This window comes from Pseudophryne corroboree, chromosome 8 (genome assembly GCF_028390025.1).
Source record: "Pseudophryne corroboree isolate aPseCor3 chromosome 8, aPseCor3.hap2, whole genome shotgun sequence".
In the NCBI taxonomy this organism is placed as follows: Eukaryota; Metazoa; Chordata; class Amphibia; order Anura; family Myobatrachidae; genus Pseudophryne; species Pseudophryne corroboree.
This window is the reverse complement of record NC_086451.1, coordinates 456903206-456926837: the sequence shown is the minus strand read 5'-3', so window position 1 is coordinate 456926837 and position 23632 is coordinate 456903206. Positions and strand designations below refer to the sequence as shown.

The following is a 23632-nucleotide window of genomic DNA, read 5'->3' as shown; positions in this document are numbered from 1 at the left end:
CTTACCTCTGCCTGTCTGTACACAGTATACCTGCAGCTGAGTCATATGCAGTCTCTGTACTTATCTCTCCCTGTCTGTACACAGTATACCTGCAGCTGAGTCATATGCAGTCTCTGTACTTATCTCTGCCTGTCTGTATACAGTATACCTGCAGCTGAGTCATATGCAGTCCCTGGACTTATCTCTGCATGTCTGTATACAGTATACCTGCAGCTGTGTCATATGCGGTCTCTGTACTTATCTCTGCCTGTCTGTATACAGTATACCTGCAGCTGAGTCATATGCAGTCTCTGGACTTATCTCTGCATGTCTGTATACAGTATACCTGCAGCTGAGTCATATGCGGTCTCTGTACTTATCTCTGCCTGTCTGTATACAGTATACCTGCAGCTGAGTCATATGCAGTCTCTGTACTTACCTCTGCCTGTCTGTATACAGTATACCTGCAGCTGAGTCATATGTAGTGTCTGTACTTACCTCTGCCTGTCTGTATACAGTATACCTGCAGCTGAGTCATATGCAGTCTCTGGACTTATCTCTGCCTGTCTGTATACAGTATACATGCAGCTGAGTCATATGCAGTCTCTGTACTTATCTCTGCCTGTCTGTACACAGTATACCTGCAGCTGAGTCATATGCAGTCTCTGTACTTACCTCTGCCTGTCTGTATACAGTATACCTGCAGCTGAGTCATATGTAGTGTCTGTACTTACCTCTGCCTGTCTGTATACAGTATACCTGCAGCTGAGTCATATGCAGTCTCTGTACTTACCTCTGCCTGTCTGTACACAGTATACCTGCAGCTGAGTCATATGCAGTCTCTGTACTTATCTCTCCCTGTCTGTACACAGTATACCTGCAGCTGAGTCATATGCAGTCTCTGTACTTATCTCTGCCTGTCTGTACACAGTATACCTGCAGCTGAGTCATATGCAGTCTCTGTACTTATCTCTGCCTGTCTGTATACAGTATACCTGCAGCTGAGTCATATGCAGTGCCTATACTTATCTCTGCCTGTTGTATACAGTATACCTGCAGCTGAGTCATATGCAGTCTCTGTACTTATCTCTGCCTGTCTGTATACTGTATACCTGCAGCTGAGTCATATGCAGTATCTGTACTTACCTCTGCCTGTCTGTATACAGTGTACCTGCAGCTGAGTCATATGCAGTCTCTGTACTTATCTATGCCTGTCTGTATACTATATACCTGCAGCTGAGTCATATGCAGTCTCTGTACTTATCTCTGCCTGTCTGTATACAGTATACCTGCAGCTGAGTCATATGCAGTCTCTGGACTTATCTCTGCCTGTCTGTATACAGTATACATGCAGCTGAGTCATATGCAGTCTCTGTACTTATCTCTGCCTGTCTGTACACAGTATACCTGCAGCTGAGTCATATGCAGTCTCTGTACTTACCTCTGCCTGTCTGTATACAGTATACCTGCAGCTGAGTCATATGTAGTGTCTGTACTTACCTCTGCCTGTCTGTATACAGTATACCTGCAGCTGAGTCATATGCAGTCTCTGTACTTACCTCTGCCTGTCTGTACACAGTATACCTGCAGCTGAGTCATATGCAGTCTCTGTACTTATCTCTCCCTGTCTGTACACAGTATACCTGCAGCTGAGTCATATGCAGTCTCTGTACTTATCTCTCCCTGTCTGTACACAGTATACCTGCAGCTGAGTCATATGCAGTCTCTGTACTTACCTCTGCCTGTCTGTATACAGTATACCTGCAGCTGAGTCATATGCAGTCCCTGGACTTATCTCTGCATGTCTGTATACAGTATACCTGCAGCTGAGTCATATGCGGTCTCTGTACTTATCTCTGCCTGTCTGTATACAGTATACCTGCAGCTGAGTCATATGCAGTCTCTGTACTTACCTCTGCCTGTCTGTATACAGTATACCTGCAGCTGAGTCATATGTAGTGTCTGTACTTACCTCTGCCTGTCTGTATACAGTATACATGCAGCTGAGTCATATGCAGTCTCTGTACTTATCTCTGCCTGTCTGTACACAGTATACCTGCAGCTGAGTCATATGCAGTCTCTGTACTTACCTCTGCCTGTCTGTATACAGTATACCTGCAGCTGAGTCATATGTAGTGTCTGTACTTACCTCTGCCTGTCTGTATACAGTATACCTGCAGCTGCGTCATATGCAGTCTCTGTACTTACCTCTGCCTGTCTGTACACAGTATACCTGCAGCTGAGTCATATGCAGTCTCTGTACTTATCTCTGCCTGTCTGTACACAGTATACCTGCAGCTGAGTCATATGCAGTCTCTGTACTTATCTCTGCCTGTCTGTATACAGTATACCTGCAGCTGAGTCATATGCAGTGCCTATACTTATCTCTGCCTGTTGTATACAGTATACCTGCAGCTGAGTCATATGCAGTCTCTGTACTTATCTCTGCCTGTCTGTATACTGTATACCTGCAGCTGAGTCATATGCAGTATCTGTACTTACCTCTGCCTGTCTGTATACAGTGTACCTGCAGCTGAGTCATATGCAGTCTCTGTACTTATCTATGCCTGTCTGTATACTATATACCTGCAGCTGAGTCATATGCAGTCTCTGTACTTATCTCTGCCTGTCTGTATACAGTATACCTGCAGCTGAGTCATATGCAGTCTCTGTACTTATCTCTGCCTGTCTGTATACAGTATACATGCAGCTGAGACATATGCAGTCTCTATACTTATTTCTGCCCGTCTGTATACAGTATACCTGCAGCTGAGTCATATGCGGTCTCTGTACTTAACTCTGCCTGTCTGTATACAGTATACCTGCAGCTGAGTCATATGCAGTCTCTGTACTTATCTCTGCCTGTCTGTATACAGTATACCTGCAGCTGAGTCATATGCAGTCTCTGTACTTATCTCTGCCTGTCTGTATACAGTATACCTGCAGCTCAGTCATATGCAGTCTCTGTACTTATCTCTGCCTGTCTGTATACAGTATATCTGCTGCTGAGTCATATGCAGTCTCTAAACTTATCTCTGCCTGTCTGTATACAGTATACTTGCAGCTGAGTCATATGCAGTCTCTGTACTTATCTCTGCCTGTCTGTATACAGTATACCTGCAGCTGAGTCATATGCAGTCTCTGTACTTATCTCTGCATGTCTGTATACAGTGTACCTGCAGCTGAGTCATATGCAGTCTCTGTACTTATCTCTGCCTGTCTGTATACAGTATACTTGCAGCTGAGTCATATGCTGTCTCTGTACTTATCTCTGCCTGTCTGTATACAGTATACCTGCAGCTGAGTCATATGCAGTCTCTGTACTTATCTCTGCATGTCTGTATACAGTATACCTGCAGCTGAGTCATATGCGGTCTCTGTACTTATCTCTGCCTGTCTGTATACAGTATACCTGCAGCTGAGTCATATACAGTCTCTGTACTTATCTCTGCCTGTCTGTATACAGTATACCTGCAGCTGAGTCATATGCAGTCTCTGGACTTATCTCTGCCTGTCTGTATACAGTATACATGCAGCTGAGTCATATGCAGTCTCTGTACTTATCTCTGCCTGTCTGTACACAGTATACCTGCAGCTGAGTCATATGCAGTCTCTGTACTTACCTCTGCCTGTCTGTATACAGTATACCTGCAGCTGAGTCATATGTAGTGTCTGTACTTACCTCTGCCAGTCTGTATACAGTATACCTGCAGCTGAGTCATGTGCAGTCTCTGTACTTACCTCTGCCTGTCTGTACACAGTATACCTGCAGCTGAGTCATATGCAGTCTCTGTACTTATCTCTGCCTGTCTGTATACAGTATACCTGCAGCTGAGTCATATGCAGTCCCTGGACTTATCTCTGCATGTCTGTATACAGTATACCTGCAGCTGTGTCATATGCGGTCTCTGTACTTATCTCTGCCTGTCTGTATACAGTATACCTGCAGCTGAGTCATATGCAGTCTCTGGACTTATCTCTGCATGTCTGTATACAGTATACCTGCAGCTGAGTCATATGCGGTCTCTGTACTTATCTCTGCCTGTCTGTATACAGTATACCTGCAGCTGAGTCATATGCAGTCTCTGTACTTACCTCTGCCTGTCTGTATACAGTATACCTGCAGCTGAGTCATATGTAGTGTCTGTACTTACCTCTGCCTGTCTGTATACAGTATACCTGCAGCTGAGTCATATGCAGTCTCTGTACTTACCTCTGCCTGTCTGTACACAGTATACCTGCAGCTGAGTCATATGCAGTCTCTGTACTTATCTCTCCCTGTCTGTACACAGTATACCTGCAGCTGAGTCATATGCAGTCTCTGTACTTATCTCTGCCTGTCTGTACACAGTATACCTGCAGCTGAGTCATATGCAGTCTCTGTACTTATCTCTGCCTGTCTGTATACAGTATACCTGCAGCTGAGTCATATGCAGTGCCTATACTTATCTCTGCCTGTTGTATACAGTATACCTGCAGCTGAGTCATATGCAGTCTCTGTACTTATCTCTGCCTGTCTGTATACTGTATACCTGCAGCTGAGTCATATGCAGTATCTGTACTTACCTCTGCCTGTCTGTATACAGTGTACCTGCAGCTGAGTCATATGCAGTCTCTGTACTTACCTCTGCCTGTCTGTACACAGTATACCTGCAGCTGAGTCATATGCAGTCTCTGTACTTATCTCTTCCTGTCTGTACACAGTATACCTGCAGCTGAGTCATATGCAGTCTCTGTACTTATCTCTGCCTGTCTGTATACAGTATACCTGCAGCTGAGTCATATGCAGTCCCTGGACTTATCTCTGCATGTCTGTATACAGTATACCTGCAGCTGTGTCATATGCGGTCTCTGTACTTATCTCTGCATGTCTGTATACAGTATACCTGCAGCTGAGTCATATGCAGTCTCTGTACTTATCTCTGCCTGTCTGTATACTATATACCTGCAGCTGAGTCATATGCAGTCTCTGTACTTACCTCTGCCTGTCTGTATACTATATACCTGCAGCTGCGTCATATGCAGTCTCTGTACTTATCTCTGCCTGTCTGTATACAGTATACCTGCAGCTGAGTCATATGCAGTCTCTGTACTTATCTCTGCCTGTCTGTATACAGTATACCTGCAGCTGAGTCATATGCAGTCTCTGTACTTATCTCTGCCTGTCTGTATACTGTATACCTGCAGCTGGGACATATGCAGTCTCTGTACTTATCTCTGCCTGTCTGTATACAGTATACCTGCAGCTGGGTCATATGCAGTCTCTGTACTTATCTCTGCCTGTCTGTATACAGTATACCTGCAGCTGAGTCATATGCAGTCTCTGTACTTATCTCTGCCTGTCTGTATACAGTATACCTGCAGCTGAGTCATATACAGTCTCTGTACTTATCTCTGCCTGTCTGTATACAGTATACCTGCAGCTGAGACATATGCAGTCTCTGTACTTATCTCTGCCTGTCTGTATACAGTATACCTGCAGCTGAGTCATATGCAGTCTCTGTACTTATCTCTGCCTGTCTGTATACAGTATACCTGCAGCTGCGTCATATGCAGTCTCTGTACTTATCTCTGCCTGTCTGTATACAGTATACCTGCAGCTGAGTCATATGCAGTCTCTGTACTTATCTCTGCCTGTCTGTATACAGTATACCTGCAGCTGAGTCATATCCAGTCTCTGTACTTATCTCTGCCTGTCTGTATACAGTGTACCTGCAGCTGAGTCATATGCAGTCTCTGTACTTATCTCTGCCTGTCTGTATACTATATACCTGCAGCTGAGTCATATCCAGTCTCTGTACTTATCTCTGCCTGTCTGTATACAGTATACCTGCAGCTGAGTCATATGCTGTCTCTGTACTTATCTCTGCCTGTCTGTATACAGTATACATGCAGCTGAGTCATATGCAGTCTGTGTACTTATCTCTGCCTGTCTGTATACAGTATTCCTGCAGCTGAGTTATATGCAGTCTCTGTACTTATCTCTGCCTGTCTGTATACAGTATACCTGCAGCTGAGTCATATGCAGTCTCTGTACTTATCTCTGCCTGTCTGTATACAGTATACCTGCAGCTGAGTCATATCCAGTCTCTGTACTTATCTCAGCTGCAGGTATACTGTATACAGACAGGCAGAGATAAGTACAGAGACTGCATATGACTCAGCTGCAGGTATACTGTATACAGACAGGCAGAGGTAAGTACAGAGACTGCATATGACTCAGCTGCAGGTATACAGTATACAGACAGGCAGAGATAAGTACAGAGACTGCATATGACTCAGCTGCAGGTATACTGTATACAGACCGGCAGAGATAAGTACAGAGACTATATATGACTCAGCTGCAGGTATATAGTATACAGACAGGCAGAGGTAAGTACAGAGACTGCATATGACTCAGCTGCAGGTATATAGTATACAGACCGACAGAGATAAGTACAGACACTGCATATGACTCAGCTGCAGGTATACTGTATACAGACAGGCAGAGATAAGTACAGAGACTGCATATGACTCAGCTGCAGGTATACTGTATACAGACAGGCAGAGATAAGTACAGAGACTGCATATGACTCAGCTGCAAGTATACTGTATACAGACAGGCAGAGATAAGTACAGAGACTGCATATGACTCAGCTGCAGGTACACTGTATACAGACAGGCAGAGATAAGTACAGAGACTGCATATGACTCAGCTGCAGGTATACTGTATACAGACAGGCAGAGATAAGTACAGAGACCGCATATGACTCAGCTGCAGGTATACTGTATACAGACAGGCAGAGATAAGTATAGAGACTGCATATGACTCAGCAGCAGATATACTGTATACAGACAGGCAGAGATAAGTACAGAGACTGCATATGACTCAGCTGCAGGTATACTGTATACAGACAGGCAGAGATAAGTACAGAGACTGCATATGACTCAGCTGCAGGTATACTGTATACAGACAGGCAGAGATAAGTACAGAGACTGCATATGACTCAGCTGCAGGTATATAGTATACAGACAGGCAGAGATAAGTACAGAGACTGTATATGTCTCAGCTGCAGGTATACTGTATACAGACAGGCAGAGATAAGTACAGAGACTGCATATGACTCAGCTGCAGGTATACTGTATACAGACAGGCAGAGATAAGTACAGAGACTGCATATGACTCAGCTGCAGGTATATAGTATACAGACAGGCATAGATAAGTACAGAGACTGCATATGACTCAGCTGCAGGTACACTGTATACAGACAGGCAGAGGTAAGTACAGATACTGCATATGACTCAGCTGCAGGTATACAGTATACAGACAGGCAGAGATAAGTACAGAGACTGCATATGACTCAGCTGCAGGTATACTGTATACAACAGGCAGAGATAAGTATAGGCACTGCATATGACTCAGCTGCATGTATACTGTATACAGACAGGCAGAGGTAAGTATAGAGACTGCATATGACTCAGCTGCAGGTATACTGTATACAGACAGGCAGTGATAAGTACAGAGACTGCATATGACTCAGCTGCAGGTATATTGTATACAGACAGGCAGAGGTAAGTATAGAGACTGCATATGACTCAGCTGCAGGTATACTGTATACAACAGGCAGAGATAAGTATAGGCACTGCATATGACTCAGCTGCAGGTATACTGTATACAGACAGGCAGAGATAAGTACAGAGACTGCATATGACTCAGCTGCAGGTATACTGTATACAGACGGGCAGAAATAAGTATAGAGACTGCATATGACTCAGCTGCAGGTATACTGTATACAGACAGGCAGAGATAAGTACAGAGACTACATATGACTTAGCTGCAGGTATACTGTATACAGACAGGCAGAGATAAGTACACAGACTGCATATGACTCAGCTGCATGTATACTGTATACAGACAGGCAGAGATAAGTACAGTCTGTGTACTTATCTCTGCCTGTCTGTATACAGTATACCTGCAGCTAAGTCATATGTAGTCTCTGTACTTATCTCTGCCTGTCTGTATACAGTATACCTGCAGCTGAGTCATATGCAGTCTCTATACTTATTTCTGCCCGTCTGTATACAGTATACCTGCAGCTGAGTCATATGCAGTCTCTGTACTTATCTCTGCCTGTCTGTATACAGTATACCTGCAGCTGAGTCATATGCAGTGCCTATACTTATCTCTGCCTGTTGTATACAGTATACCTGCAGCTGAGTCATATGCAGTCTCTATACTTACCTCTGCCTGTCTGTATACAATATACCTGCAGCTGAGTCATATGCAGTCTCTGTACTTATCACTGCCTGTCTGTATACAGTATACCTGCAGCTGAGTCATATGCAGTCTCTATACTTACCTCTGCCTGTCTGTATACAGTATACATGCAGCTGAGTCATATGCAGTGCCTATACTTATCTCTGCCTGTTGTATACAGTATACCTGCAGCTGAGTCATATGCAGTCTCTGTACTTATCTCTGCCTGTCTGTATACTGTATACCTGCAGCTGAGTCATATGCAGTATCTGTACTTACCTCTGCCTGTCTGTATACAGTGTACCTGCAGCTGAGTCATATGCAGTCTCTGTACTTATCTATGCCTGTCTGTATACTATATACCTGCAGCTGAGTCATATGCAGTCTCTGTACTTATCTCTGCCTGTCTGTATACAGTATACCTGCAGCTGAGTCATATGCAGTCTCTGTACTTATCTCTGCCTGTCTGTATACAGTATACCTGCAGCTGAGTCATATGCAGTGTCTGTACTTATCTCTGTCGGTCTGTATACTATATACCTGCAGCTGAGTCATATGCAGTCTCTGTACTTACCTCTGCCTGTCTGTATACTATATACCTGCAGCTGAGTCATATATAGTCTCTGTACTTATCTCTGCCGGTCTGTATACAGTATACCTGCAGCTGAGTCATATGCAGTCTCTGTACTTATCTCTGCCTGTCTGTATACTGTATACCTGCAGCTGAGTCATATGCAGTCTCTGTACTTACCTCTGCCTGTCTGTATACAGTATACCTGCAGCTGAGTCATATGCAGTCTCTGTACTTATCTCTGCCTGTCTGTATACAGTATACCTGCAGCTGAGTCATATGCAGTCTCTGTACTTATCTCTGCCTGTCTGTATACAGTATACCTGCAGCTGAGTCATATCCAGTCTCTGTACTTATCTCTGCCTGTCTGTATACAGTATACCTGCAGCTGAGTCATATGCAGTCTCTGTACTTATCTCTGCCTGTCTGTATACTGTATACCTGCAGCTGAGTTATATGCGGTTTCTGTACTTATCTCTGCCTGTCTGTATACAGTATACCTGCAGCTGAGTCATATGCAGTCTCTGTACTTATCTCTGCCTGTCTGTATACAGTATACCTGCAGCTGAGTCATATGCAGTCTCTGTACTTATCTCTGCCTGTCTGTATACAGTATACCTGCGGCTGAGTCATATGCAGTCTCTGTACTTATCTCTACCTGTCTGTATACAGTATACCTGCAGCTGAGTCATATGCAGTCTCTGTACTTATCTCTGCCTGTCTGTATACAATATACCTGCAGCTGCGTCATATGCAGTCTCTGTACTTATCTCTGCCTGTCTGTATACAGTATACCTGCAGCTGAGTCATATGCAGTCTCTGTACTTATCTCTGCCTGTCTGTATACAGTATACCTGCAGCTGAGTCATATCCAGTCTCTGTACTTATCTCTGCCTGTCTGTATACAGTGTACCTGCAGCTGAGTCATATGCAGTCTCTGTACTTATCTCTGCCTGTCTGTATACTATATACCTGCAGCTAAGTTATATGCGGTTTCTGTACTTATCTCTGCCTGTCTGTATACAGTATACCTGCAGCTGAGTCATATGCAGTCTCTGTACTTATCTCTGCCTGTCTGTATACAGTATACCTGCAGCTGAGTCATATGCAGTCTCTGTACTTATCTCTGCCTGTCTGTATACTGTATACCTGCAGCTGGGACATATGCAGTCTCTGTACTTATCTCTGCCTGTCTGTATACAGTATACCTGCAGCTGGGTCATATGCAGTCTCTGTACTTATCTCTGCCTGTCTGTATACAGTATACCTGCAGCTGAGTCATATGCAGTCTCTGTACTTATCTCTGCCTGTCTGTATACAGTATACCTGCAGCTGAGTCATATACAGTCTCTGTACTTATCTCTGCCTGTCTGTATACAGTATACCTGCAGCTGAGACATATGCAGTCTCTGTACTTATCTCTGCCTGTCTGTATACAGTATACCTGCAGCTGAGTCATATACAGTCTCTGTACTTATCTCTGCCTGTCTGTATACAGTATACCTGCAGCTCAGTCATATGCAGTCTCTGTACTTATCTCTGCCTGTCTGTATACAGTATACCTGCAGCTCAGTCATATGCAGTCTCTGTACTTATCTCTGCCTGTCTGTATACAGTATATCTGCTGCTGAGTCATATGCAGTCTCTATACTTATCTCTGCCTGTCTGTATACAGTATACCTGCAGCTGAGTCATATGCGGTCTCTGTACTTATCTCTGCCTGTCTGTATACAGTATACCTGCAGCTGAGTCATATGCAGTCTCTGTACTTATCTCTGCCTGTCTGTATACAGTGTACCTGCAGCTGAGTCATATGCAGTCTCTGTACTTATCTCTGCCTGTCTGTATACAGTATACTTGCAGCTGAGTCATATGCAGTCTCTGTACTTATCTCTGCCTGTCTGTATACAGTATACCTGCAGCTGAGTCATATGCAGTCTCTGTACTTATCTCTGCCTGTCTGTATACAGTATACCTGCAGCTGAGTCATATGCAGTGTCTGTACTTATCTCTGTCGGTCTGTATACAGTATACCTGCAGCTGAGTCATATGCAGTCTCTGTACTTATCTCTGCCTGTCTGTATACTATATACCTGCAGCTGAGTCATATGCAGTCTCTGTACTTACCTCTGCCTGTCTGTATACTATATACCTGCAGCTGAGTCATATATAGTCTCTGTACTTATCTCTGCCGGTCTGTATACAGTATACCTGCAGCTGAGTCATATGCAGTCTCTGTACTTATCTCTGCCTGTCTGTATACTGTATACCTGCAGCTGAGTCATATGCAGTCTCTGTACTTACCTCTGCCTGTCTGTATACAGTATACCTGCAGCTGAGTCATATGCAGTCTCTGTACTTATCTCTACCTGTCTGTATACAGTATACCTGCAGCTGAGTCATATGCAGTCTCTGTACTTATCTCTGCCTGTCTGTATACAGTATACCTGCAGCTGAGTCATATTCAGTCTCTGTACTTATCTCTGCCTGTCTGTATACAGTATACCTGCAGCTGAGTCATATACAGTCTCTGTACTTATCTCTGCCTGTCTGTATACAGTATACCTGCAGCTGAGGCATATGCAGTCTCTGTACTTATCTCTGCCTGTCTGTATACAGTATTCCTGCAGCTGAGTCATATGCAGTCTCTGTACTTATCTCTGCCTGTCTGTATACAGTATACCTGCAGCTGAGTCATATGCAGTCTCTGTACTTATCTCTGCCTGTCTGTATACAGTATACCTGCAGCTGAGTCATATGCAGTCTCTGTACTTATCTCTGCCTGTCTGTATACAGTATTCCTGCAGCTGAGTCATATGCAGTCTCTGTACTTATCTCTGCCTGTCTGTATACAGTATACCTGCAGCTGAGTCATATCCAGTCTCTGTACTTATCTCTGCCTGTCTGTATACAGTGTACCTGCAGCTGAGTCATATGCAGTCTCTGTATTTATCTCTGCCTGTCTGTATACTATATACCTGCAGCTGAGTTATATGCGGTTTCTGTACTTATCTTTGCCTGTCTGTATACAGTATACCTGCAGCTGAGTCATATGCAGTCTCTGTACTTATCTCTGCCTGTCTGTATACAGTATACCTGCAGCTGAGTCATATGCAGTCTCTGTACTTATCTCTGCCTGTCTGTATACTGTATACCTGCAGCTGGGACATATGCAGTCTCTGTACTTATCTCTGCCTGTCTGTATACAGTATACCTGCAGCTGGGTCATATGCAGTCTCTGTACTTATCTCTGCCTGTCTGTATACAGTATACCTGCAGCTGAGTCATATACAGTCTCTGTACTTATCTCTGCCTGTCTGTATACAGTATACCTGCAGCTGAGACATATGCAGTCTCTGTACTTATCTCTGCCTGTCTGTATACAGTATTCCTGCAGCTGAGTCATATGCAGTCTCTGTACTTATCTCTGCCTGTCTGTATACAGTATACCTGCAGCTGAGTCATATGCAGTCTCTGTACTTATCTCTGCCTGTCTGTATACAGTATACCTGCAGCTGAGTCATATGCAGTCTCTGTACTTATCTCTGCCTGTCTGTATACAGTATTCCTGCAGCTGAGTCATATGCGGTCTCTGTACTTATCTCTGCCTGTCTGTATACTATATACCTGCAGCTGAGTCATATGCAGTCTCTGTACTTATCTCTGCCAGTCTGTATACAGTATACCTGCAGCTGAGTCATATGTAGTCTCTGTACTTATCTTTGCCTGTGTGTATACTATATACCTGCATCTGAGTCATATGCAGTCTCTGTACTTATCTCTGCATGTCTGTATACAGTATACCTGCAGCTGAGTCATATGCAGTCTCTGTACTTATCTCTGCCTGTCTGTATACAATATAACTGCAGCTGCGTCATATGCAGTCTCTGTACTTATCTCTGCCTGTCTGTATACTATATACCTGCAGCTGAGTCATATGCAGTCTCTATACTTATCTCTGCCTGTCTGTATACAGTATACCTGCAGCTGAGTCATATGCAGTCTCTGTACTTATCTCTGCCTGTCTGTATACAGTATACCTGCAGCTGAGTCATATGCAGTCTCTGTACTTATCTCTGCCTGTCTGTATACAGTATTCCTGCAGCTGAGTCATATGCGGTCTCTGTACTTATCTCTGCCTGTCTGTATACTATATACCTGCAGCTGAGTCATATGCAGTCTCTGTACTTATCTCTGCCAGTCTGTATACAGTATACCTGCAGCTGAGTCATATGTAGTCTCTGTACTTATCTTTGCCTGTGTGTATACTATATACCTGCATCTGAGTCATATGCAGTCTCTGTACTTATCTCTGCATGTCTGTATACAGCAGTGATTTTCAACCTTTTTCAGTTCGCGGCACACCAAAAAGATTTAAAAATTGCCAAGGCACACCATCGGTACCCCACGGAAAAATAAAACACACACAGGGAAATTAAACAAACATATTTGTCCCCAAGGCTAAAAACACACACACACATTGTCCCCAACAGTTATTAAAATAATGCACAGTACTTGAACACACTGTCTGCCACAGTAATTCCACACATTGACCCTCATAGTAATGCCATCACATTGTCCCCCATAGTAATTGCACACATTGCCCCCCATAGTAATACCACCACACACACCGACCTCCACAGTAATGCCACCAGACACACTGACCCCCATAGTAATGCCACCAAATATACTGACCCCATAGTAATGCCACCAAATACACTGACCCCCATAGTAATGCCACGAAACACACTGACACCCACAGTAATGCCACCAGAGACACTGACCCCCATAGTAATACCACCAAACACACTGACACCCACAGTAATGCCACCAGAGACACGGACCCCCATAGTAATGCCACCAAACACACTGACACCCACAGTAATGCCACCACACACACACTGACCCCCATAGTAATGGCACTGCACACACATCATAAAGCACTGGCCCAAACCTTTTTTGTTTTCCCCCTTAGCGGCAGGAGCATTGAGGAGCAGAACACAGCAGCACGGGCCACGAAGGGAAACTAGTCGCTGCCTAGGCGGGATGGTGATGTGTACGTGACCTATGAGTCACGCCACGTCGTAGGGGTCACGGGCGGGCCCGCAGGAGAGCTGCCGTCTTCACTATACAGTGACCGCAGAAGAGCTGCCTGTGCTGCCCGATAGTGATGCTGTAAATCAGTATCACTATCGGGCAGCGCAGGCAGCTCTTACGCGGTCATTGTATAGTGAAGACGGCAGCAGACGGGGACTGGCAGCAGGGATCTCTGGCGGCGGCACACTTGACAACCGCTGGCGGCACACCAGTGTGCCGCGGCACAGCGGTTGAAAATCACTGGTATACAGTATACCTGCAGCTGAGTCATATGCAGTCTCTGTACTTATCTCTGCCTGTCTGTATACAATATACCTGCAGCTGCGTCATATGCAGTCTCTGTACTTATCTCTGCCTGTCTGTATACTATATACCTGCAGCTGAGTCATATGCAGTCTCTGTACTTATCTCTGCCTGTCTGTATACAGTATACCTGCAGCTGAGTCATATGCAGTCTCTGTACTTATCTCTGCCTGTCTGTATACAGTATACCTGCAGCTGAGTCATATGCAGTCTCTGTACTTATCTCTGCCTGTCTGTATACAGTATACCTGCAGCTGAGTCATATGCAGTCTCTGTACTTATCTCTGTCTGTCTGTATACAGTATACCTGCAGCTGAGTCATATGCAGTCTCTGTACTTATCTCTGCCTGTCTGTATACAGTATACCTGCAGCTGAGTCATATACAGTTTATGTACTTATCTCTGCCTGTCTGTATACAGTATACCTGCAGCTAAGTCATATGCAGTCTCTGTACTTACCTCTGCCTGTCTGTATACTGTATACCTGCGGCTGAGTCATATGCAGTCTCTGTACTTATCTCTGCCTGTCTGTATACAGTATACCTGCAGCTGAGTCATATGTAGTCTCTGTACTTATCTTTGCCTGTGTGTATACTATATACCTGCATCTGAGTCATATGCTGTCTCTGTACTTATCTCTGCCTGTCTGTATACAGTATACCTGCAGCTGAGTCATATGCAGTCTCTGTACTTATCTCTGCATGTCTGTATACAGTATACCTGCAGCTGAGTCATATGCAGTCTCTGTACTTATCTCTGCCTGTCTGTATACAATATACCTGCAGCTGCGTCATATGCAGTCTCTGTACTTATCTCTGCCTGTCTGTATACTATATACCTGCAGCTGAGTCATATGCAGTCTCTATACTTATCTCTGCCTGTCTGTATACAGTATACCTGCAGCTGAGTCATATGCAGTCTCTGTACTTATCTCTGCCTGTCTGTATACAGTATACCTGCAGCTGAGTCATATGCAGTCTCTGTACTTATCTCTGTCTGTCTGTATACAGTATACCTGCAGCTGAGTCATATGCAGTCTCTGTACTTATCTCTGCCTGTCTGTATACAGTATACCTGCAGCTCAGTCATATGCAGTCTCTGTACTTATCTCTGTTTGTCTGTATACAGTATACCTGCAGCTGAGTCATATGCAGTCTCTGTACTTATCTCTGTCTGTCTGTATACAGTATACCTGCAGCTGAGTCATATGCAGTCTCTGTACTTATCTCTGCCTGTCTGTATACAGTATACCTGCAGCTGAGTCATATACAGTCTATGTACTTATCTCTGCCTGTCTGTATACAGTATACCTGCAGCTGAGTCATATGCAGTCTCTGTACTTATCTCTACCTGTCTGTATACAGTATACCTGCAGCTGAGTCATATGCGGTCTCTGTACTTATCTCTGCCTGTCTGTATACAGTATACCTGCAGCTGAGTCATATACAGTCTCTGTACTTATCTCTGCCTGTCTGTATACTATATACCTGCAGCTGAGTCATATGCAGTCTCTGGACTTATCTCTGCCTGTCTGTATACTATATACCTGCAGCTGAGTCATATATAGTCTCTGTACTTATCTCTGCCGGTCTGTATACAGTATACCTGCAGCTGAGTCATATGCAGTCTCTGTACTTATCTCTGCCTGTCTGTATACTGTATACCTGCAGCTGAGTCATATGCAGTCTCTGTACTTACCTCTGCCTGTCTGTATACAGTATACCTGCAGCTGAGTCATATGCAGTCTCTGTACTTATCTCTGCCTGTCTGTATACAGTATACCTGCAGCTGAGTCATATGCAGTCTCTGTACTTATCTCTGCCTGTCTGTATACAGTATACCTGCAGCTGAGTCATATCCAGTCTCTGTACTTATCTCTGCCTGTCTGTATACAGTATACCTGCAGCTGAGTCATATGCAGTCTCTGTACTTATCTCTGCCTGTCTGTATACTGTATACCTGCAGCTGAGTTATGGCCCTCATTCCGAGTTGTTCGCTCGGAGTTTTTCATCGCATCGCAGTGAGAATTCTCTTAGTGCGCATGCGCAATGTTCGCACTGCGACTGCGCCAAGTAACTTTACTATGAAGAAAGTAAGTTTACTCACGGCATTTTCATCGCTCCGACGTTCGCATTGTGATTGACAGGAAATGGGTGTTACTGGGCGGATGCACGGCGTTTTAGGGGCGTGTGGCTGGAAACGCTACCGTTTCCGGAAAAAACGCAGGAGTGGCCGGAGAAACGGTGGGAGTGCCTGGGCGAACGCTGGGTGTGTTTATGACGTCAGCCAGGAACGAAAAGCACTGAACTGATCGCACAGGCAGAGTAAGTCTGAAGCTACTCAGAAACTGCTAACTCGTTTGTAATCGCAATATTGCGCGTATGTCGGTCGCAATTTTAAGAAGCTAAGATTCACTCCCAGTAGGCGGCGGCTTAGCGTGTGTAACTCTGCTACATTCGCCTTGCGAGCGAACAACTCGGAATGAGGGCCTATATGCGGTTTCTGTACTTATCTCTGCCTGTCTGTATACAGTATACCTGCAGCTGAGTCATATGCAGTCTCTGTACTTATCTCTGCCTGTCTGTATACAGTATACCTGCAGCTGAGTCATATGCAGTCTCTGTACTTATCTCTGCCTGTCTGTATACAGTATACCTGCGGCTGAGTCATATGCAGTCTCTGTACTTATCTCTACCTGTCTGTATACAGTATACCTGCAGCTGCGTCATATGCAGTCTCTGTACTTATCTCTGCCTGTCTGTATACAGTATACCTGCAGCTGAGTCATATGCAGTCTCTGTACTTATCTCTGCCTGTCTGTATACAGTATACCTGCAGCTGAGTCATATACAGTCTCTGTACTTATCTCTGCCTGTCTGTATACAGTATACCTGCAGCTGAGACATATGCAGTCTCTGTACTTATCTCTGCCTGTCTGTATACAGTATTCCTGCAGCTGAGTCATATGCAGTCTCTGTACTTATCTCTGCCTGTCTGTATACAGTATACCTGCAGCTGAGTCATATGCAGTCTCTGTACTTATCTCTGCCTGTCTGTATACAGTATACCTGCAGCTGAGTCATATGCAGTCTCTGTACTTATCTCTGCCTGTCTGTATACAGTATTCCTGCAGCTGAGTCATATGCGGTCTCTGTACTTATCTCTGCCTGTCTGTATACTATATACCTGCAGCTGAGTCATATGCAGTCTCTGTACTTATCTCTGCCTGTCTGTATACAGTATACCTGCAGCTGAGTCATATGTAGTCTCTGTACTTATCTTTGCCTGTGTGTATACTATATACCTGCATCCGAGTCATATGCAGTCTCTGTACTTATCTCTGCATGTCTGTATACAGTATACCTGCAGCTGAGTCATATGCAGTCTCTGTACTTATCTCTGCCTGTCTGTATACAGTATACCTGCAGCTGAGTCATATGCAGTCTCTGTACTTATCTCTGTCTGTCTGTATACAGTATACCTGCAGCTGAGTCATATGCAGTCTCTGTACTTATCTCTGCCTGTCTGTATACAGTATACCTGCAGCTCAGTCATATGCAGTCTCTGTACTTATCTCTGCCTGTCTGTATACAGTATTCCTGCAGCTGAGTCATATGCGGTCTCTATACTTATCTCTGCCTGTCTGTATACAGTATACCTGCAGCTGAGTCATATGCAGTCTCTGTACTTATCTCTGCCTGTCTGTATACAGTATACCTGCAGCTGAGTCATATGCAGTCTCTGTACTTATCTCTGTCTGTCTGTATACAGTATACCTGCAGCTGAGTCATATGCAGTCTCTGTACTTATCTCTGTCTGTCTGTATACAGTATACCTGCAGCTGAGTCATATGCAGTCTCTGTACTTATCTCTGCCTGTCTGTATACAGTATACCTGCAGCTGAGTCATATACAGTCTATGTACTTATCTCTGCCTGTCTGTATACAGTATACCTGCAGCTGAGTCATATGCAGTCTCTGTACTTATCTCTACCTGTCTGTATACAGTATACCTGCAGCTGAGTCATATGCGGTCTCTGTACTTATCTCTGCCTGTCTGTATACAGTATACCTGCAGCTGAGTCATATACAGTCTCTGTACTTATCTCTGCCTGTCTGTATACTATATACCTGCAGCTGAGTCATATGCAGTCTCTGGACTTATCTCTGCCTGTCTGTATACAGTATACCTGCAGCTGAGTCATATGCAGTCTCTGTACTTATCTCTGCCTGTCTGTATACAGTATACCTGCAGCTGAGTCATATGCAGTCTCTGTACTTATCTCTGCCTGTCTGTATACAGTATACCTGCAGCTCAGTCATATGCAGTCTCTGTACTTATCTCTGTCTGTCTGTATACAGTATACCTGCAGCTGAGTCATATGCAGTCTCTGTACTTATCTCTGCCTGTCTGTATACAGTATACCTGCAGCTGAGTCATATACAGTCTATGTACTTATCGCTGCCTGTCTGTATACAGTATACCTGCAGCTGAGTCATATGCGGTCTCTGTACTTATCTCTGCCTGTCTGTATACAGTATACCTGCAGCTGAGTCATATACAGTCTCTGTACTTATCTCTGCCTGTCTGTATACAGTATACCTGCAGCTGAGTCATATGCAGTCTCTGTACTTATCTCTGCCTGTCTGTATACAGTATTCCTGAAGCTGAGTCATATGCGGTCTCTGTACTTATCTCTGCCTGTCTGTATACTATATACCTGCAGCTGAGTCATATGCAGTCTCTGTACTTATCTCTGCCTGTCTGTATACAGTATACCTGCAGCTGAGTCATATGCAGTCTCTGTACTTATATCTGCCTGTCTATATACAGTATACCTGCAGCTGAGTCATATGCAGTCTCTGTACTTATCTCTGCCTGTCTGTATACAGTATACCTGCAGCTGAGTCATATGCAGTCTCTGTACTTATATCTGCCTGTCTATATACAGTATACCTTCAGCTGAGTCATATGCAGTCTCTGTACTTATCTCTGCCTGTCTGTATACAGTATACCTGCAGCTGAGTCATATACAGTCTCTGTACTTATCTCTGCCTGTCTGTATACAGTATACCTGCAGCTGAGTCATTTGCAGTCTCTGTACTTATCTCTGCCTGTCTGTATACAGTATACCTGCAGCTGAGTCATATGCAGTCTCTGTACTTACCTCTGCCTGTCTGTATACAGTATACCTGCAGCTGAGTCATATGCAGTCTCTGTACTTATCTCTGCCTGTCTGTATACAGTATACCTGCAGCTGAGTCATATACAGTCTCTGTATGTATCTCTGCCTGTCTGTGACCTGACAGAACAGGTGACGGCTCTTCCTGTAATCTCAGGTACATGTTACAGTCTCCTGTGTGTGTATCAGTGATTTCCTCTTTGCTGTATAACCAGAGACAGATGACATCACAGCTGATCAGTATATGAGGGATCCATGTTATACAGATAATTATTACACATATTACACCCCTATTACAGCCTCTTCTGTGATAATGACGTTGGATCTTTGTCATTGTAGATGGAGGAGCCACACAGAGGAGAAATGCTGAGCGCTGCTGCTGCCATAGACCGGGCAGATCCCCACCAGTCACCTTGCTTGTCTTCTGCCTATACAGTAACACAATACACAGTTACACATCGCTGAGCTATCTGCATTACACATCAGCTGAGCCTATACAGTAACACAATACACAGTTACACATCGCTGAGCTATCTGCATTACACATCAGCTGAGCCTATACAGTAACACAATACACAGTTATACATCACTGAGCTATCTGCATTACACATCAGCTGAGCCTATACAGTAACACAATACACAGTTATACATCGCTGAGCTATCTGCATTACACATCGCTGAGCCTATACAGTAACACAATACACAGTTATACATCGCTGAGCTATCTGCATTACACATCAGCTGAGCCTATACAGTAACACAATACACAGTTACACATCGCTGAGCTATCTGCATTACACATCAGCTGAGCCTATACAGTAACACAATACACAGTTACACATCGCTGAGCTATCTGCATTACACATCAGCTGAGCCTATACAGTAACACAATACACAGTTACACATCGCTGAGCTATCTGCATTACACATCAGCTGAGCCTATACAGTAACACAATACACAGTTACACTTCGCTGAGCTATCTGCATTACACATCAGCTGAGCCTATACAGTAACACAATACACAGTTATACATCGCTGAGCTATCTGCATTACACATCAGCTGAGCCTATACAGTAACACAATACACAGTTATACATCGCTGAGCTATCTGCATTACACATCAGCTGAGCCTATACAGTAACACAATACACAGTTATACATCGCTGAGCTATCTGTATTACACATCAGCTGAGCCTATACAGTAACACAATACACAGTTATACATCGCTGAGCTATCTGCATTACACATCAGCTGAGCCTATACAGTAACACAATACAGTTATACATCGCTGAGCTATCTACATTACACATCAGCTGAGCCTATACAGTAACACAATACACAGTTATACATCGCTGAGCTATCTGCATTACACATCAGCTGAGCCTATACAGTAACACAATACACAGTTACACATCGCTGAGCTATCTGCGTAAAACATCAGCTGAGCCTATACAGTAACACAATACACAGTTATACATCGCTGAGCTATCTGCGTAACACATCAGCTGAGCCTATATTGTAACACAATACACAGTTACACATCGCTGAGCTATCTGCATTACACATCAGCTGAGCCTATACAGTAACACAATACACAGTTATACATCGCTGAGCTATCTGTATTACACATCATCTGAGCCTATACAGTAACACAATACACAGTTATACATCGCTGAGCTATCTGCATTACACATCAGCTGAGCCTATACAGTAACACAATACACAGTTATACATCGCTGAGCTATCTGCATTACACATCAGCTGAGCCTATACAGTAACACAATACAGTTATACATCGCTGAGCTATCTGCATTACACATCAGCTGAGCCTATACAGTAACACAATACACAGTTATACATCTCTGAGCTATCTGCATTACACATCAGCTGAGCCTATACAGTAACACAATACACAGTTATACATCGCTGAGCTATCTGCATTACACATCAGCTGAGCCTATACAGTAACACAATACACAGTTATACATCGCTGAGCTATCTGCATTACACATCAGCTGAGCCTATACAGTAACACAATACACAGTTATACATCGCTGAGCTATCTGCATTACACATCAGCTGAGTCTATACAGTAACACAATACACAGTCATACGTCGCGGAGCTATCTGCATTACACATCAGCTGAGCCTATACAGTAACACAATACACAGTTATACATCGCTGAGCTATCTGCATTACACATCAGCTGAGCCTATACAGTAACACAATACACAGTTATACATCGCTGAGCCATCTGCATTACACATCAGCTGAGCCTATACAGTAACACAATACACAGTTATACATCAGCTGAGCCTATACAGTAACACAATACACAGTTACACATCAGCTGAGCCTATACAGTAACACAATACACAGTTATACATCGCTGAGCTATCTGCATTACACATCAGCTGAGCCTACAGTAACACAATACAGTTATACATCGCTGAGCTATCTGCATTACACATCAGCTGAGCCTATACAGTAACACAATACACAGTTATACATCGCTGAGCTATCTGCATTACTCATCAGCTGAGCCTATACAGTAACACAATACAGTTATACATCGCTGAGCTATCTGCATTACACATCAGCTGAGCCTATACAGTAACACAATACACAGTTATACATCTCTGAGCTATCTGCATTACATTAGCTGAGCCTATACAGTAACACAATACACAGTTATACATCGCTGAGCTATCTGCATTACACATCAGCTGAGCCTATACAGTAACACAATACACAGTTATACATCGCTGAGCTATCTGTATTACATTAGCTCTATGACCGGTTCCCTGTATGTGTAGAATGTACAGTTACCGGCCTCTATCACACACTGGTTCCTGGGATTCTCTCTCACATCAGATCTGTAATAAAGGTGTCGGGGTTTCACGTTTATGCTTTTTATTACAGTATTCTATTATTTTGATTTTTTAGCTAAAATTTAATAATGATTTCCTAAGTCTCATCTCCAGCGTCTTATTCCACCTGGGACACAGAAACATAGAATGTGACAGCAGATAAGAACCACTTGGCCCATCTAGTCTGCCCCGGCTGCTGCCGGTCTCCCTGCTTATACCCATCTGAGTGACTCTGGGCTGTGTAATAAGGATGTGTCCGGTCACACAGGAACATGTAGGGAATGACTGATAAATCAGGATGTGACCATTGGATGACACAGGGTATGATGGAGGGGTATATACATATGTGTGATGGAATTGTGTGTAGGTTGTTAGGATGACAGAAAGTCAGCTAATGGTAAATCACATACATGTAATGTGCGTCACATAGGTAGGGATTGGCCAGTGGGCTAGTGACAGATCAGGTGACAACTCCAGGTGTACTCCAGCCATGAATAACCATCTTCCAGTGAAATGAAGCCCTTACATACATGTACAGATATATAGACGTGCTATTTATCAAAGGTAATAACAACCACGTGGAAATCCTGATATCATGTCCTGTTGGCTGTACCACCATCCAGTCCTGTACTGGAAAGTCCCATCTACTGTGTGCAGTGACTTATGTTAGAGCGCATGGCGCTACTTATGCTGGAAATGAACAAAAAAGATTGTTTGAATAAATTTGTTAGATTACATAGATTTACACAATTTGTCTGAACGGCCTCTGTCTGTTTCCCGGTGTCTGGGAGTAAATGGATGATTGTCACTTGCTCCCATACATTACTAGGTTTGTGTTCCCACCAGACAGATTGGACAGATAAATCTTCAGGTTACAATCTCCATAGTCACACAAGATTATACCAGGGAGATGATAAATAATATCACATTGTGTGGGGGCATTATACCAATAGATAGGAGTATTTCTGTGATTATCACTTTAAGCTGTCAATAAATTAATAAAATAAGTGTAAGACACAAATGTGTTGGCGCCTTCTCAGTTCTATATGTTCCGTGTTATGATCAGTCTTGTCTCCAACACAGGTGACTACTGCTGGCGTTCCACAGAAACGGGGATAAAGTTGGTGCTTCTGTCACCCCTCAACTCACTGAAGTACAGCAAGCAATGTCATTCAGATCAGCATAGAATGTGGCCAGAGGGTGAAATCAACACGACAAGCTTTTATCAGATCCTCTCTGGTCTGCTTCATTGTGTGCATACTGTAGGTTACATAGGATGCTGTTTCTTATCTGATTTCACATTGCTCATGTGCCAACAAGTTCCTCACATTACATATACATTAGAAAATCACAGCAGTAGAGGGCAGTATTGAGTAACTTATTAATATTGG

The 23632-nt window shown here is 43.8% G+C and overlaps 1 protein-coding gene across 9 annotated transcripts in view; it reads left to right on the top strand.

The window, feature by feature from the left end:
* Nucleotides 1–23262, top strand: part of LOC134949628 (class I histocompatibility antigen, Gogo-OKO alpha chain-like) — a 433106-nt gene extending 409844 nt beyond the window's left edge. For 3 of the 9 annotated variants that reach the window (XM_063938345.1, XM_063938344.1, XM_063938337.1), the window contains 3 exons: nucleotides 19708–19796; nucleotides 19989–20090; nucleotides 20372–23262. In XM_063938345.1, the coding sequence (XP_063794415.1) occupies nucleotides 19708–19796; nucleotides 19989–20090; nucleotides 20372–20446 (266 nt within the window). In that variant the 3' untranslated portion in view covers nucleotides 20447–23262. Of the gene's footprint in view, nucleotides 1–19707 lie in introns of all 9 variants that reach the window. The other 6 variants (XM_063938340.1, XM_063938342.1, XM_063938338.1 and 3 more) reach the window with 6 other exon arrangements.
* The last annotated feature ends 370 nt before the right edge of the window (nucleotides 23263–23632 follow it).